Source organism: Pteropus vampyrus, unplaced genomic scaffold (assembly GCF_000151845.1).
Source record: "Pteropus vampyrus isolate Shadow unplaced genomic scaffold, Pvam_2.0 Scaffold19, whole genome shotgun sequence".
NCBI lineage: Eukaryota > Metazoa > Chordata > Mammalia > Chiroptera > Pteropodidae > Pteropus > Pteropus vampyrus.
In genome coordinates this window covers 9,498,537-9,515,274 of record NW_011888800.1, presented here as the reverse complement: position 1 = coordinate 9,515,274, position 16,738 = coordinate 9,498,537, and the positions used below count along the sequence as shown (strand labels likewise).

The following is a 16,738-nucleotide window of genomic DNA, read 5'->3' as shown; positions in this document are numbered from 1 at the left end:
CATCATTGGGATTTTAATAGGGATTGCATTGAATCCGTAGATTGCTTTGGACAGTATTGACATTTAGACATTATTAAGGCTTCTATGAACATGAGATATGTTTCCTTTTATTTATGTCTTTAATTTCTTTCAGTACCGTCTTGTTATTTTCATTGTATGAGTATTTCACCTCCTTGGTTAAGTGAATTCCTAAGTATTTTGTTTGTTTTTGGAAATGGAATTATTTTTATAATTTCCTCTTCAGATCGTTCATTGTTTGTATATAGAAATGAAACTGATTTTTGTGTGTTGACTTTGCTGCTACTTTGCTACATTCATTTACTCTAAGTTTTTTTTTTTATGGAACCTTCAGAGTTTTCTCAATATTACATCATATCATGTGCAGAGATAATTTTATTTCTTTCTTTCCAATTTGGACGCCTTTTTTTCCTTTTCGTGCCTAAATGCTCTGGCTAGAACTTCCAGTAGTGTGTTGAAGAGAAGTGGTGAAAGTGGGCATCCTTCCCTAGTTTCTGACCTTAGAGGACTGCTTTTGGTCTTTCACCATTGAGTCTGATGTTCACTATGGGTTTTTCACATATGGCTTTTATTTTATGGAGGTAGTTTCCTTCTAGTCCTAGTTTGTTTGGTGTTTTTGTCATGAAATTGTGTTGAATTTTATCAGAAACTTTCCTGCATTAATTGAGATGATCATGTGGGTTTTTTTCTTTCATTCTGTTTATGATGTATATGATGTGACATATACATTGATAGATTTTTGTACTTTGAAATATCCTTGCATTCCAGGAATAAATTCTATTTGTTAATGGTGTATAATCCTTTCAATATGCTGCTGAATTCAGTTTGCTAGTATTTTGTTGAAGATTTTTTGCATCAATGTTTGTAAACGATATTGGTATGTAGTTTTCTTGTAGTGTCTTTGTCTTTGGTATCAACATTATATTAGTTTCATAGAATAAGTTAGGCAGTGTTCCCTCCTCTTCAGTATTTGAGAAAAGTTTGAGAAAGATTGGTATTAGTATTTTAAATGTTTGATGTAGAATTCACCAGTGAAGCCATAGTTGGCTGAAATTATTGCAATTTGCCTTCCAAGTCTTACTACAAAAGTTGCAAGCCTTCTAAAATAGTTGCATCAGACAGATTCTGCCAGTGCAGTTGTTATCTAGTGGGGAGACAGATTGCTGGTGCTTTCTACTCTGCCTCCTTCCTTATTTTTAAGGAAGTTATTTTTTAGAGTAATTTCAGTTCACAACAGAATTGAGAGGCAAGCACAGAGATTTCCCATATACCCCCTACCTCCATGCATGCACACCCTCTCCCATTATCAATAGCACTTACCAGAGTGGTCCATTTGTTACCAAGATGAATGCATTGACATATCAAATCACCCAAAGTCCATAGTTTCCTTTAAGGTTCACTCTTGGTGTTGTACATTCTTTGGGTATACGTTTGGACAAATGTGTAATGACATATCTCTATCATTGTAATACAGAGTATTTTCAATGCCCTAAAGATCCTCTGTGCTATGCCTAGTCATCCCTCCCCACCCCCAACCCCTGGTTGACCTTTTTACTGTCTCCATTGTTTTACCTTTTCCAGAATGGGGTATGATTAGAACCATATAGAAAGTAGACTTCTCAGATTGGATTCTTTTACTTAGTAATATGTATTTAAGTTTCCTCCATGTCTTTTCATCAGTCGATAGCTCATTTCTTTTTAATATTGAATAATATTACATTTTCTGGGTATACTGTAGTCTGTCCATTCACCTACTGAAGGACATCTTTATTGCTTCCACATTTTGGCAGTTATGAATAAAGCTGCTTTGAACATCTGTGTTCAAGTTTTTGTGTGGACTTAAGTTTTCATCTCCTTTAGGTAAATACCAAAGAGCACGATTGCTAGATCATATAGTATAAAAGTGAGTTTTGTTTTTTAAGAAACTGCCAGACTGTCTTCCAAAGAGGCTGTACCATTTTGCATTTTTACAAGCAATGACTTAGAGTTCCTGTGGCTCCACATCCTTGCCAGCCTTTGGTGTTGTCAGTGTTCTAAATTTTGGCCATTCTAATAGGTATGTTGTGATATGTCATTGTTATTTTAATTTGCATTTCCCCGAGGATATATGAGGATGAGCATTTTTTCATTTGCTTATTTGTTATCTGTATATCTTCCGTGGTGAGGAGTCTTAAGGTCTTTAGCCCATTTTTTTAATAGAGTTGTTTTCTTATTGTTTGAAGAGTTATTTGTATATTTTGGATAATAGTTCTTTATCAGATATATCTTTTGCAGATATTTTCTCTCATTCTGTGGCTTGTTTTCTAATTCTCTTGACATTGTCTTTTACAAAGCAGAAGTGTTTAATTTTAATGAATTCCAGCTTGTAAATTATTTATTTCATAGATTATATCTTTGGTGTTCTATCTAAAAAGGCACTACCATACCCAAGGCCATCTAAGAGTTCTCCTTTGTTATCTCCTAGGAGTTTTGTAGTTTTGCCTTTTACATTTAGATCCTGCTAGATATCTTCTTACTTATGCCTAACTGCCCCTGCTCCAGACTCCTACAGAGGGGCAATGCAGCTACTCCATCCTTGCCTCAGACCTTCCATATATTTTTTACCTTTAACCAGTTCTGTCATCTGCCTGGTGTAGTCCCTCTTCTTAGAGCAAAAGAGGTAGGTAAACAAGTAAATAAAGACTAAGAAGTCAGGCTCTAATTCCAACTAAAGAAGCATGCTACTTGGGGCTATTTTCTTATTAATATTTTTAGCATTTGATTGAAATGACATAAATCCAAGCTTCTTAATTGAGAGCCTTCTCTAGTGATAGTATAAACTACAGGCAAACTAGTAGAACGAGCTGGGTAATGTTAAGCAAGTCTTTCTAAAAGGGTTGTATATATGAATTTCAAATCTTCTGGGCCTCAGGGCAGGCCTAGAGCCTTCTCCGAGAAGCCCTTAAGTGAAACACGTCTGGTTAATTTCACAGCAACTCACAGGGCCATTAGTTCGACTTTCAGTAACTGGGTGTATTTGTATCAGTTCACTCCACAGTTAGTCTTCAGGTCTCTTTCTCATTTTTTGACTTTGGTACACACAGTTCTCTACACTAGAATGCCCCACAAAGAAACAAACTACACAGCTGCTGAGGAGGGCTTATTTTTGTCACTCTTCTGAGCCACACAGCTGATTCCTGCCATTTGGAAAGGACCTAAAGAAGCATCTCTCTTTGTGATAGGAGATGACTTTTGATGGTGCCTTTGTTTTTTAGATAGTCCCACATTTGGAAGTTTTTATTCGCTGTTCTTGTGAAACCACTTTCACTGACTCTCTCATTTTTTCATAGCTTGAAACAGCAGCCGCAAGTGTCCACACTGTCATCCCTTTCCCATGGCTGAAGGAGCAGGTGTGTTTTCTTTTGAAGCTAATGCTACAACAGTGTAGGACCCAGTATGAGCTGGGGAAGCTTTTACAGCTGTTTGTTGGAATAGAGCATCTCTTCTCTCATGGTAAGACAGTCCTCGCAGTTAAATCACTGTTAAGAAGTTAGCTTTTCATTAATGTAATGGCTAGGTGGAGAGCCAGAGGAGATAAAGGGCAATTAGGGGGATCGTTTTATAAACTATATAAATGTCTAACCAATGTACTGTATACTTGAAACTAATAATAAAATTAAAAATAAAAGGCAGCTTTCTTAATCTTGAAAAAATTTAGAAGGACATTCAGGAAATTAAAATTCATATGCTATATAACACTACATTTACAGTCCATAACGGGGTATGAAGAAGTTACAAAACTTCAGTTATGGTTAAAGCTTTCAAAACATAGCACAACAGGATGGATATAGCATAACATAGAACTGTCTACTCATGCTAAGCAGTTGTCAGATAGCTACGTTCCCCCCTGGCTAGCCTCTACATTACCTTGTCACTATCATTTTTTCCTCTCTGACAAGTAACCTTAACATGTCGTCACTGCTCAGGGTCATAGACTTGTTTCAGGGGTGCCTAATTCATTTTGAAGGTTTCTGAGATAAATTGTGCTTATTTTTTGCATTGGCAGTCTTTAAGCTTTTTGTTTATTGAATGAAACCATTATTGCCTTACCCTCTTTTCTGCTCGTTTGATAATTTCAAATTTTTGTTGAATGATAATGTTATTCTTTTATAACTAGATCCTGACATTTTTACTACTAGGGTTATTTCATCTTATTTAAATTCACAGATGTTCAACTGGAGAACTCAGATTTGCACAGAATACTAACAGAATGCTAGGCTCAGTGCCAGTGTTACAGGCAGTGGGGCTGATGACTGGGAAAAAAGGGGTATTTCGTAACTGTAGTGTATAGAAGATAACTATGTAGACCAAAGAGTATATCCTCTTAACATATAGATGCTTTCATTGATCTTTAGTAATTTTAATTCTTTTCATAAATGAATTATTTCCTGTTTTCTTGCGTTCCTCTATCCTTGAAAAATTACAAGAATTGTCTACATTGTTAATATTACTATAATGCTTTTATTCATATTATTAAATTATTTTTATTTTTATAGAATATTTGTGTGTATGTGTACCATGTATGTGCTTAGAGAAAAGAAACACGTTTTTTAAAAAACCTGTGTTTTATATGATGCCAGCAAAGAAACCCAACATGTTTACACTGGTGGTTATTGTGCAGAATGTCTCACTGTCCCTGGAACTACATAAATTAAATGGCAGTCCAGCAGGTGACATTGGGAGTAAGCTCCTGTAGAATGTTTTTCCCTCCTTTATGGTAGGGCACACATAAGCTCTACATAGACAGTGGGAGCGAACTCAGCCACATAAGTCGTCAGCAGAGAATTCCTATATTACCGATGGTAAGAATTTCCCAAGGACATCAAGAAGAGCTCAGCTGGGTTAAGTAGATAAATGGAGGAGGAGCAAGTGATGCTCCATTCTGAATACAATGTGTGACAGTAGAATTTTGGCTGTTGGCCAACTACAGTTTCAACTGTTCTGTGTCTTAATCCACATGATGCCTGCATCGAATGAATGAGTGAACAATCATAAAAACAAATTTGCTAAAGGTAGGAGAAAAATTCAGAAAGAGATAGAACTAACCTGAATGGACGATGAAATCTTCCCATGGTTGACTGAGTTGCTACTACATGGTAGGCCACCAACTTTTGCCCTGTGTTTAAAGCCAGATGCCTTGATTGATCCATGGGCCGATCTCTGATTGTTTTTACTGTATAGGTGCTGCCTATGGCTTCCTCTTCTAGTCAACCAAAGTAGAAAAAAAGGTTTTTGTTTTTCCTTTTAACATATTATTATGTTAACATATTTACCTCCTGATATTTAGTTACTCTTGAACTACCATACTGGCATTTTATTGATTAAATGTTTATATCCTCTTCTCTTTGGCACAGGTCCAGATGTAAAGAAACTGTATGTCCTTAGCCAGATTTTGAAGGATACATCCATAGCCATTAATCGTGTAATTATAACCACCTATAGCCTTGAGAATTTTCAGCACGAATGTAGATCTGTTTTGGAAAAACTGGAGACAAATGGACAATTTGCTTTAGCCAGGAGAGTCGCAGAATTAGCTGAGTTACCTGTGGACAACTTGGTTATTGAAGAGGTAACGTAAGTCTTTTATTTAAAATCTTAGCTTTTTGAACCAGCATTAAACAAAGAATCAAATGAGATATGTAATTTATAGGAAATGAGGCTTTCTTTTACTTTTGACACATTAGTTTTAGAAATGGAAGAGCCTAGGTTGCCCATGATTGAAGAATGAATGCTTTACGTATAAGGTTAGCTTATAAGGATATGCTGCAACAATTTTTCTTTGAATAGAATTAAATGTAAGGTGGCTTCTCTTTGAACCCCATTCAATTAGATAAATTTAGAATTGTTTCTCATACCTTAACTTTCGAGATAAAATACCCAGGATCATCTGTAGCCAAGTCTCATGTTCTCTTACTTGATTTGGTTTTTAAAAATACAGTCTAGTCTGTGGCCAAGCCACCCTGAACTTACCTGATCTCGTCTGATCTTGGAAGCTAAGCAAGGTCGAGCCTGGTTAGTACTTAGATGAGAGACCATCTAGGAAGACCAGGTGCTATAGGTGCATGCATACATGAATGAATGAATGAATGGTATACCTAGGGAACAATAGCATTAATGATACTTCTTTATCTTAGGAAGGGCTGATTCACTTTGTTAAATTTCACAGGTAATACAGGAAATGCAGACCTTAAAGCACATTGACCAGTGGTCCCTGAAACAAGCAAGAATTGACTTCTGGAAAAAATGCCATGAGAATTTTAAGAAAAATTCCATTTCAAGCAAAGCAGCTACTTCCTTTTTCTCAGCCCAGGCCCTTGTGGCCTGTGAGTACCCAACTGAGGAGGGACCGAGCAGCATTGAGGAGCGCCATCTGCTGCTCACCCTGGCAGGACACTGGCTTGCTCAGGAGGACCTTGTACCTGTGGAGAAGTTGGAAGAGCTGGAGAAGCAGATCTGGCTCTGCCGTATCACCCGGCACACCCTCAGAGGACACCAGGAAGAAATGGAGCCCAGATTTTCTCAACAGATCTCAATTAGTGGTGAGCTTTCCTTTGATAGCTTAGCCAGTGAGTTTTCATTCTCCAAGTTGGCTGCTCTGAACACATCAAAATATTTAGAACTTAATGGCCTTCCATCCAAAGAGACTTGTGAGGACAGACTGGATTGGAAGGAGCAGAAGTCACTAAACTTTTTGATTGGGCGCCTGTTGGATGATGGCTGTGTGCATGAAGCAAGTAGAGTATGCCGGTATTTTCATTTCTATAACCAAGATGTTGCCTTGGTATTGCACTGCAGAGCACTGGCTTCAGGGGAAGCTAGTGTGGATGACCTGCATCCAGAAATCCATGCCCTCCTACAGAGTGCTGAGCTGCTGGAGGAAGAAGAAGAACCTCACATTCCTCTAAGGAAAGTCTCAAGCAGTAAGTAAAGGAAATCAACTGCCCTGAGCCCTAACTGGTGTATTGACACTCTCTCCCGGAAGAAAAGAGTCTCTTTTGATGTAATAGTTTCTCTAAATTAAGGGGATAGCAACTCTTTTTGAGGTAATCCATAAACTAGGTATTAACTAGTCAATGAAGTGGAAACACCTATGTCTTTTAAGTAGCTGTGTATCAAAATTAGAGGGAATCCATCTGACATATAACTAGTTCATTGAAACTTATTCTGTACCAATAATCATGTTTCTGATTGTACATTGATAGTGTATAGGAATATGGTTGATTCTTATATTTTTATCATATTTATCATATTTCTATACACATTAATGTACAATTAACCTCGTATCCTGTGACCTTGCTAAACTTGCTTATCCTAGGAGTTTACTCATAGATTCCTTGGGATTTTCTACAGACAATCATGTCTATGAACAGAGACAGTTTTATTTCTTTTATTTCTTCCTTTCCAATCTGTATGCCTTTTGTTTCTTAAGTTTCTTGTTTTATTGCACTGGCTAGGACTTCCAGTACGATGTTGGATAGAAGTGGTCAGAGTGAGTGTCCTTGCCTTGTTGCAGGTCTTTGGGAAAAAGCCTTCAGTTTTTCATCATTAAGTATGATATTACCCGTAGGTGCTTCATTATATTGAGGACATTCCCTTCTATTCTTAGTCTGTTGAGTTTTTTGTTTTTTGTTTTTTATCATGAATCAGTGTTGAATTCTGTCATGTTTTGTGTATCCATTGATATGGTTTTTTTCTTCTTTAGACTATTAATATGATAGATTACATTAATTGATTTTTTAATATAAACCCAACTTTATATTCCCAGGATAAACCCCATTTGATTATGGTACATTATTCTTTTTGATATATTACTGAAATCAATTTGCTATTTTGCTGTAATTTTTTGCATTTATGTTCACGAGGAATATTAATCTGTACTTTTCTTTTATACTGTCTTTTCCTTTTCTCATTTTTATATCAGGATAATGCTGGTTTCATTAGTTGGAAAATGCTCTCTCTTCTTTAAATGTTCAGTATAATTTACCAGTAAAACTATCTGAACCTGAAGCTTTCTATTTTGGAAGCTTTTTAACTATGAATTTAATTTCTTTCATAGTCGTGTGATAAATCAGGTTCTTTTTCATCTTGGGTGAATTTTGGTGGTTTGTGGTTTTTTGAGGAAACCTTTTTTTCTTGCCTTTTAGGTTATTTGAACATTTTTTTTATTTAGTCTTCCATTTTAGTTTATTTAATTATCTTTGTATAGTTTTTGTTTGCTTTGGGGATTACATTATTATACATTATTAACTTTTCAGTCTGCTTAAAGTCAGTATTTTACCACCTCAAGTGGAATGCAGAACCCTTACCACATGTAGGCCACTTTACTTCTCTCCCTTTACATCCTAGATGTCTTATTATATCTAAATACGTTAGAAACCCTGTCAAACAATACTATAATTTTTGCTTTCAGCCAAGAGATTCTTTGTTTTTCTTCATCTAAGAATCTCTCTCTTTCACTTTCATTTCTGAAGATTTTTGCTGGATTTAGAAAATTCATTATTTTCTTTCAGCACTTAAAAATGTTGTAGCACTTCCTTTTGACCTCCATGGCATATGATGAATAATTTGCATTCATTTGAATCATTTTTTCCCCTATAGATAATGCATTTTTCTGTTTTCTTTCAAAAATTTTTTCTCTCTTTAGTCTTCAGCAGTTAGATTATAATGTGACTGGGCATGTATTTCTTTGGGTTTACCTTATTTAGGGTTCACTGAACTTCTCGAATGTGTAGGTTTGTGTGTTTTGCCAAATTTAGGTGCTTTTCAGACATTTTTTCAAATATTTGTTCAGTTCCATGCTCTTACTCCTCTCCTTCTGGGACTTCAATAACATGAATCTTAGAACTTTTATTAGTATCTCACAAGTTCCTGAGGCTTTGTTCAATTTTTTCCCAATCTTTTTTTCAGCCTGTTGTTCAGATTGGATAATTTCTGTTTGTATATCTTCAGTTTCACTGACTCTTTTCTCTGGCATTTCCATTCTGCTATTGAGATTTTTCATTGCTGTGATTTTTAAATTTTAGTCATTTTTCACTTTTAATATTTCCATTTTATTCTTTATACCTTCTGTTCCTTTGCTGAGACTTTGTTTTTCTCTTTATTTCAAGAGACATAATTGCTTGTTAGAACGTTTGTATAAGCTGCTTTAAAGTATCTGATCATTTCAACATTTGTGTCATTTTAGTGCTAAGTGTCATCTGTTGCTTGTCTTTTCTCATATGAGTTGAAATCTTCCTGTATTTTTGTATGCTGAGTAATTTTATGTTGCACCCTGGACATTTTGAATACTAGGTTATGAGACTCTGGGTCTTATTTAAATCCTATGAAGAATGTTGACATTTTTTTAGCAGGCAGTTGATCTGTTTAGGTTCAGGCTACAAGTTCTTACCCACTCTCTGTGGGCTATGGGCCTAACACAGTTCAGTTTTCAAATCTTTTGTGGTACTATTCCGATCCATCCCATATGTGTTTCATATTGTGGTCAGTCTGCGACCTGGGTAGTGGTTTATCTGTTAATTCACTTCTCAGAATCTTTGATACTCTAGTAAGGGTCAGATCCATACATGCTAAGCCCAGGAGTGAGCCCTGAGTTTATAAACACCTTTGTGTTGCTTTCCTGAATCTCTCCCAACTCCTTCTGGTTCCCTGAGGCTTCCCTTTTCAGTCCTCTAGCCCAAAGCTGGAGGTTTAGTTATCTCATTCTGTCATGCGCTTCCTTGACTGCCTGCATCCAGGGCCAACTGACAGGACGATAATGTAAAAAGGAACAGGGGTTCCCTCCACCCTCTTGAGACCAGGGCATCTCTGATCCGATAAGGTTCCTCTCTGGGTTTTGACTCTCCCAGTTGTTACTGAAGCCTCTACTACCACAACCAAGGTTTTGCTTTGCAACTGAGGTGAATGAGAATGAGCTGGAGTGGATTTTAATTCTACTGTGCCTTCGAGGCACCTATCTAGATGATCCTTGGTTTTTATGATTTGCATCTTAGAATGATCCTGCTGAGTATGTGGAAGATTGATTTGAGGGCGAGGGGAGGCTGGCAGCAGGAGATAGATAGTAACAGCCTCTTTGATGCATGATGATGAAGGCTGGAATTAAGGCAGTGATTAGAGAGACGTTTTGGAGATACAGTCAGCTATACTTGGTGACTTACTTGATATAAGGGGAAATTGGGAGCGGGTGTGTGTGGAAGAGAGTCTAGCAGTCAGTTCTGGTGATGATCTAGAGCGTTCATTAGGTGGTTTTGAGTCGTTTGTAGCCTCTGAGGCCTTTTAAGTATTTCAGTCTGGGATTTCCTGGAAAGTTTAAGTGGGGATGTAGGCCCTGTCAGAAGTGGTCCCAGGGGGAGTCATGAGAGTGCAGTGCATGAAGTTGTGTACAGAGAGGTGGAGTCATAGTGGGCTGGGGAAAGGTCTTATCTTGCCAGCTTAAAGCCTCACTCAGACCTGTATTTGCTTCCAGCTTCAAGTTTGGATAGTCAGTCATTTGTGATGCTGCCCCACAGAGATGAAGTGGTGACTAATCTGGAAACTCTGACAAGAAAATGCCTCCATGGGAAGAACTACTGCCGGCAGGTCCTCTGTCTGTATGAACTTTCCAAGGTAGGTGCCAAAGATTGAAGCCTCCACAGGAAGCTCCCTCTGAGAGGGAGTGAAGTGGGAAACTGGAGGTAGATTTTGGACATTGCCAAATCAGCCCATTAGGTGATAATCGTAACCTTGTCAGGATGTTGGCCTCTGTAAATCCACCTTTGGGAAATAGTAGGGAGGATGCCAGGCCAAGTATCAGGGTGATTTGAGTCCTAGATGCAGGACTTCAGCCAGCGATAAGTTAGGGCAAGATATTTCACTTCTCTGGGCCCCCGGTTCTTGATCTGTAAATGATATGACCACGAGGGTTTCTTCTAGCCCCAGTATCTTAGGTTTTGCTTCAGGATTGGTTGGTGCTTTCCATAGGAGGGAGAGCCTCAAATAAGTTTTAAGATAAAATGGAACATTATGAGCCTACAGATAGGAGCCAGAGCAGGCAGGAATTGTTTGTGGCTTTGTGCTGATCAAAGGAGAAAACCAGTAGACTTTTAAGTGAAGTAGAAGAGCACGAGAGAAATAAAGCTGAGCGCTAATGCCCTTTGTCTGAAATAAGGCTCACAGACTTCTTTAGAACTGAAAGGTTTCACTGCTGCTGTGGAAACAACATGGAAGGGCTCTTGCCTTTTACTCAGATTTCTCACATTTCATAACATTTGAAAAGCTCAGTGCTCAACACTAGATAAGTACCTGATGCTTTCTAAAGACAAGCCTTTCTCTTGCTTGAGTTAGGCTTGTTGTGAAACAATAGAAAGGGCTAGAATACAGTGCTTGCTTCTTGTAAGGTTCCTGCTCAGGGTGAAGGATCTTTAAGCTCAGAAAGTGATGGGAGTCTGTTTACACCAGAATTCAGAAAGAGCTAGCTTTTTCCTGGCTCCTAATGATAGCTTTGACTGATGTTGCCTTCCTTTTAGGAGTTGGGCTGTTCCTACACAGACGTTGCCACCCGGGATGGTGAGGCCACGCTCCGAGCAATCTTGGCCTCTCAGCAACCCAACAGATGCAAGCAAGCCCAAGCCTTCATCAGCACCCAAGGCCTTGAGCCAGACACGGTGGCTGAACTTGTGGCCGAAGAGGTGACCCGGGAGCTGCTCTCCCCATCAGAGGGAGCAGGTACCCTGCCATCCAGGCCCCCTAGTCTTTCAGATCATTTTCGCAAGTTCCCAGTGCTTTGGATGATATGTTCATATACATCTTGTGTGCTGCCCTCTCAAGTAGCCAGGTTGCACTTGTTGAAAGAACACATTGCATTTATTTTATTTATTGATTGTTTTATAATTATGCCTAGAGTAGCTGTGCCTTTCTCTGAGCTAACGAATTCCTGCTGTCCCATAAGATGACTACTAGGCCAAGGTATTTGAATTCAGCAAGAGGCCAGCTGCACTGGGGACTCCTCCAGCATTGCTTCTTGGTGCCCAGGCTTGGAGAGGATGGGCCTCCTGACATGGGCCTCTTTCTCTCAATTCTCTCAAGGTAAAATCAGTGCCTTTGTCCACATCTTTTTGTACAGGACATAAGCAGATGTCTACTCCAGCAGAGGAAAGCCAGACATTTCTTCAGCTGACTACTTTGTGTCAAGATCGCACGTTGGTAGGCATGAAGTTGTTGGATAAGATTTCCTCCGTTCCCCATGGGGAATTGTCTTGCAGTAAGTTCTTGACCTTTTTCTTACCTGTTTTGGGCCCAAGCAGGTCTTTAAGAAGTCTTTGAGTTAGTCTTTCTGAAACTCAATTTGGATCCTTTTTCCTGCTCTGGATCCCTACCCCTTTAGTTTCTAAGTTCTTAGTAGAAAGCCTTAAGTTCATTGAAGAAAATTTAGAAAATATATATGGAAAAGCAGCCCCAAATTTAAAATCACACAAAAAGGTAACTTTTAAATATTTGGCATATTTACCTTATTTTCTTCTTATATCACCCTGCAAAGTGGATTATTATCATCCCCATTTTAGAAGGAAATTGAAGCTTAGAGAAGTTGATTAATTTATAACTATTAAATGGGAGAGCTGGTACTTGAATCCAGTCTGTGTGATTTAAAAGCCACTCACTTTTCACAATGTCTAGTTCATCATAGGCATTCAGTAGTATGTATCCTGCTGATCTTTTTCTATGCAAGTCTATAGGTTTTTATTTTTCAAAAATGGCATTATACTGTATATACTGTTTATAATTACTTTATGAATATGCTGTCATTAAGATTTTTCCATGACATTGAATATTCTATATCGTTTTAATGGCTACACATTATTTCTCTATGTGTAATTAAAAATTATATACCATATTGTGGGACCTTTAGATTGTTTCCAATTTTCTGCTGTTATAAAACACTGTAACAGACATCCTTATAGGCAACTCTTTGTGCACATCCCTGATTATTTCCCTAAGATAAATTACTGATTCAAGAGTATGCCCACTTTTAAGGATAAATATGTATTTATAAATTCACTTCTCACTCCTACTTAAGCATTTTGAGAGTACTATTTCCTGGAACCCATTTCACTTTGCAAATTTGATAGATCCAAAAAAGTCATTTTACTGATAAAATAAATGGAAATTTTAAAAGGTTGAACAGTTTTATTTTAAAAATAGCCTTCTGTATCTTTTCTCAAAGTTCAGTTCAACACACAATTTTGAACTGTGTGTTGCCTGGTACTCTAAAAAACCAGGGATATGTTGAACAAGTTAAGCAGCAGTCCATAGAGCCCACAGACTAGGAGTGTGATACACAGTAAGAGCGACTGTTGGGGTCAAGAAAGGTTTTTGTAGGAATTGTCCAAACCAAAGCCTAAATGATGAGTTGTCAAGACTGCTCAGTAGTCAGTAGGTTTGGGGAGGGCTCCACAGGTGCTAGTGCCCAGAGAACACAGCATGTATTAAGGCTGGGAATCTTTTTTCTATCTTTAACATTGCAAGTATTTTTCCCAATTTGCCTTTTAATTGTGCTTACAGTGCTTGTGTGTGATAGTTCTAGAAAGCCATTAGAAGTGCAGAACATCATATGGTACTTGATTAGGCCCTAAGACTTTCCACTGAGACAGAGAATGCCCTTGGATTTGTGTTGGCAGGTACTCCATCATTTTTTTCCTGCAGAAAGTTTCTCCATCTTTAGAAAGCAAGGGTTCCTTGTTCTCATTTGTAGGGCCTCAAAAGGTCACTATGCAGTCACTACATGACTGTCTTTGAGGGAAGATGACGCTATCACTGAGAGAAGAATTTAGACACCACCATGGGACTGTCCCATAGCTGGAGCTCTGGGAGGTCAGGGATCTCAGGGGACCCACGAGACAGTCTTCTGCAGACAGGCCTATCTGTACTGGGCCCCTTCACCCTATTGCCAGGCCCAGAACTAGACAGTGCACGGTGGCCAGGGTTCACAATCCCATCTTACCAGTTCCCCATCTAACCAGCTACAGAGCTGCTAATCCTGGCCCATCACTGCTTCACACTGACATGCCACATGGAGGGCATCATCCGAGTCCTGAAGGCTGCCCGGCTGCTCACAGACAACCACTTGGCCCCCAACGAGGAGTATGGGCTAGTGGTAAGTAACTCCTTCATCCCCACCTTCCATCCTGAGGAAAACTTTGAGAGAGCAGATAGGCTGGGGACCAGTTCAGAGCTGATGTGGTCTTAGGGAATTTGCCCATCTAGATATCATGACCTATTTGGTAGCTAGCTGGACAGCTCAGCCCTCTGCTCCAGGTTGTCAAAATTAGACTGTTCCAAAGAAGTTGAGAGGATCTCTGCCAGGCTCCAGTGCTGTCATACCCACCTTGCCAAAGCAGTTAGCTTTTCTAGAGGGCTTCAGACAACTGTATTTCCCCCCAAAACAAAGTTCAGACCTACCTTATCTCAATTGAAATGAGCTGACAAGTCAAGCCTCTGCCTCCCTAAATACTCTAGGCTTGAAACTGACCCAAGTGGCTGAGCAAGCCATCAGGCACTGCAATAAGGAGTGGTGAGAAGGGCAAGAGTGCTTGCCCAGGAGGATGGCACTCCAGCACTTGATAAGTCACATTTAGAGACAACAGGAGGGAACAGCCCAATGACTAGCATTTCTGAATCCCCCTGAGACAGCCCTTTACTGGGCACATGGGAGAGGGAGCTCTAAGCACGGGAGCCTGGCCATTAGCCCTTCTCCCTCTGGAGCTTGGCATCTGAAAGCAACCTTGATGAGAGTAGTGGTCTGGCTTGGAGAACTCCAGGGGATGCTGATGCAAGCTGTCCTCCCCCTTTACAGGTGCGTCTTCTCACTGGCATTGGAAGGTACAACGAGATGACATACATATTTGATTTGCTGCATAAAAAACACTACTTTGAAGTGCTGATGAGGAAGAAGTTGGATCCAGTAGGTGTACAGTATTTTGAGTTCCAGATGACATGTACTATTGACATTCAGGAGTCTCAGACTTTCTTGGGAATAATCTCAGTCAGGGTGGACCCCTGGGATATGGAGGGAGGAAATTAAGGACCTCCGTAGGATATATACTGTAACCAGTAGCTTAAGGTTATAGAGTTAAGACCAGCTATCGATTATGCTGACAGATGCTAGTGAAGAAAATGAGTTTGTGCATCTCCATCTCAGCTCTGTCACCTGTGACCGGAGCAAAAAGCCTTTTCTGAGAGCCATGAATGGATTGACCAGCTCAGAAGGCCATGACTGAGAGCTTTTAGAGTGGAGAGTTTTCAAGGGACCATGAAAAAATGTGTTGCTGAGAGCTATTAGGAATTGAATGCCAAGCCTGGGCCTGGAAGGCTGTGGAGCTGTTCATGACAACCAGGAAGGAGGCTTGGAAGCAAAGGCTTGACTTGCCAGGCCTTTGGGTACTTGTCTATCCTCAGCATACTATACGACACCTAGCATGTCACTCACAGAGCCTTTTTCCAAGTCATTCATTTGGCTGATTCATTGCTTCAGCCCATTTTACTGAAGATTTTAAAATGGTACCCTTTCGGCTTCTGGGAACTTGGGCCCAGCCAAGCAAGATTAAGAGACAAAGGAGAAAAACTCTCCTTACTGTTGGGCTAGTTTTAAGACAGACCAGTCCAGTCATAAGGAGAGGAGCAAGTCCTGGACATCTTTAGGGTCTCTCAAAGGGTATTTAAATTATTTTTGAGGCATTTTTGTTTCTGCATTTAAATATTCTTTTAATAACTTTTTTTCTGATTACAAAAGTAATGCATATTCAATGTAAGACACTTGGAAAACAACACAGAAAAAAAGCCCTCTTGTGTCTGTCTACCATCTGGAGACAGCCACTGCTAACAATTTGGTATAGGCCCTTTCCTTGCACATGTACCCATAAACATATATACATACGTATTCAACAAAATTTTTGTCGTCCAGATATGAAGTAGCCGCCTTTTCTCACTTAGTATAAGCATGTCATGAATATTTCTCAAATCGGCATCAGTTTTAATGGCTACTATATGGTATTGTCTTTGTCCTTATTTTGGACATCTGGATTATTTCTAATTGTTTGGCACTAAATATCTTTGTTACATCCATCTTAGTGCTTTTCTTTGCTTTCTTCAGGGATAAATTCCTAGAAATGGAATTGTTAGAATAGCTTGTGTGCACATTTTTAATGCTTCTCCCTTCTGACAGGTTTTACCGTTCACACTTTCACCAGCAAAGAGTACGTACCTGTTTCCTTATACTCAGGATAGCATAAACCATTAGATTCACATTTTGTCTTTTCCTTTTTCTTGGGAAGTTTTAAGGAACTTTCAGCACCAAGGGACTTAGCCAGCCCTTCCTGCAGTGCAGTCCCTGGTTGAGACCTTGGTATTTCCCTTTTTTTTCTGGGCAGAGTGGTACCCTGAAGACGGCCCTACTCGACTACATCAAACGTTGCCGCCCTGGGGACAGTGAGAAGCACAACATGATTGCCCTGTGCTTCAGCATGTGCAGGGAGATCGGGGAGAACCATGAGGCAGCTGCTTGCATCCAACTGAAACTGATTGAGTCTCAGCCTTGGGGTGAGCAAAGGTCACTGCAGTACCCCCAGGGCAGTGATTCTGGCCAGGGAAGGTTCTTAGGGCTAAAAAAGGGCAAGAGTACATGAGATTGACTAGCACCCACCTCAGCTTCTAA

The 16,738-nt window shown here is 39.4% G+C and overlaps 1 protein-coding gene and 1 pseudogene across 4 annotated transcripts in view; both read left to right on the top strand.

The window, feature by feature from the left end:
- The window catches only part of SPG11 (SPG11, spatacsin vesicle trafficking associated), a 73,321-nt gene that overhangs the window by 46,260 nt on the left and 10,323 nt on the right, over nucleotides 1–16,738 (top strand). For all 4 annotated transcript variants that reach the window (XM_011355041.2, XM_011355038.2, XM_011355039.2 and 1 more), the window contains exons 28-36: nucleotides 3,348–3,510; nucleotides 5,412–5,626; nucleotides 6,224–6,977; nucleotides 10,520–10,659; nucleotides 11,559–11,757; nucleotides 12,155–12,292; nucleotides 14,049–14,182; nucleotides 14,882–14,989; nucleotides 16,455–16,623. In XM_011355041.2, the coding sequence (XP_011353343.1) occupies nucleotides 3,348–3,510; nucleotides 5,412–5,626; nucleotides 6,224–6,977; nucleotides 10,520–10,659; nucleotides 11,559–11,757; nucleotides 12,155–12,292; nucleotides 14,049–14,182; nucleotides 14,882–14,989; nucleotides 16,455–16,623 (2,020 nt within the window). The remainder of the gene's footprint in view (nucleotides 1–3,347; nucleotides 3,511–5,411; nucleotides 5,627–6,223; nucleotides 6,978–10,519; nucleotides 10,660–11,558; nucleotides 11,758–12,154; nucleotides 12,293–14,048; nucleotides 14,183–14,881; nucleotides 14,990–16,454; nucleotides 16,624–16,738) is intronic.
- On the top strand, nucleotides 6,000–6,118 carry LOC111736397 (annotated as a pseudogene).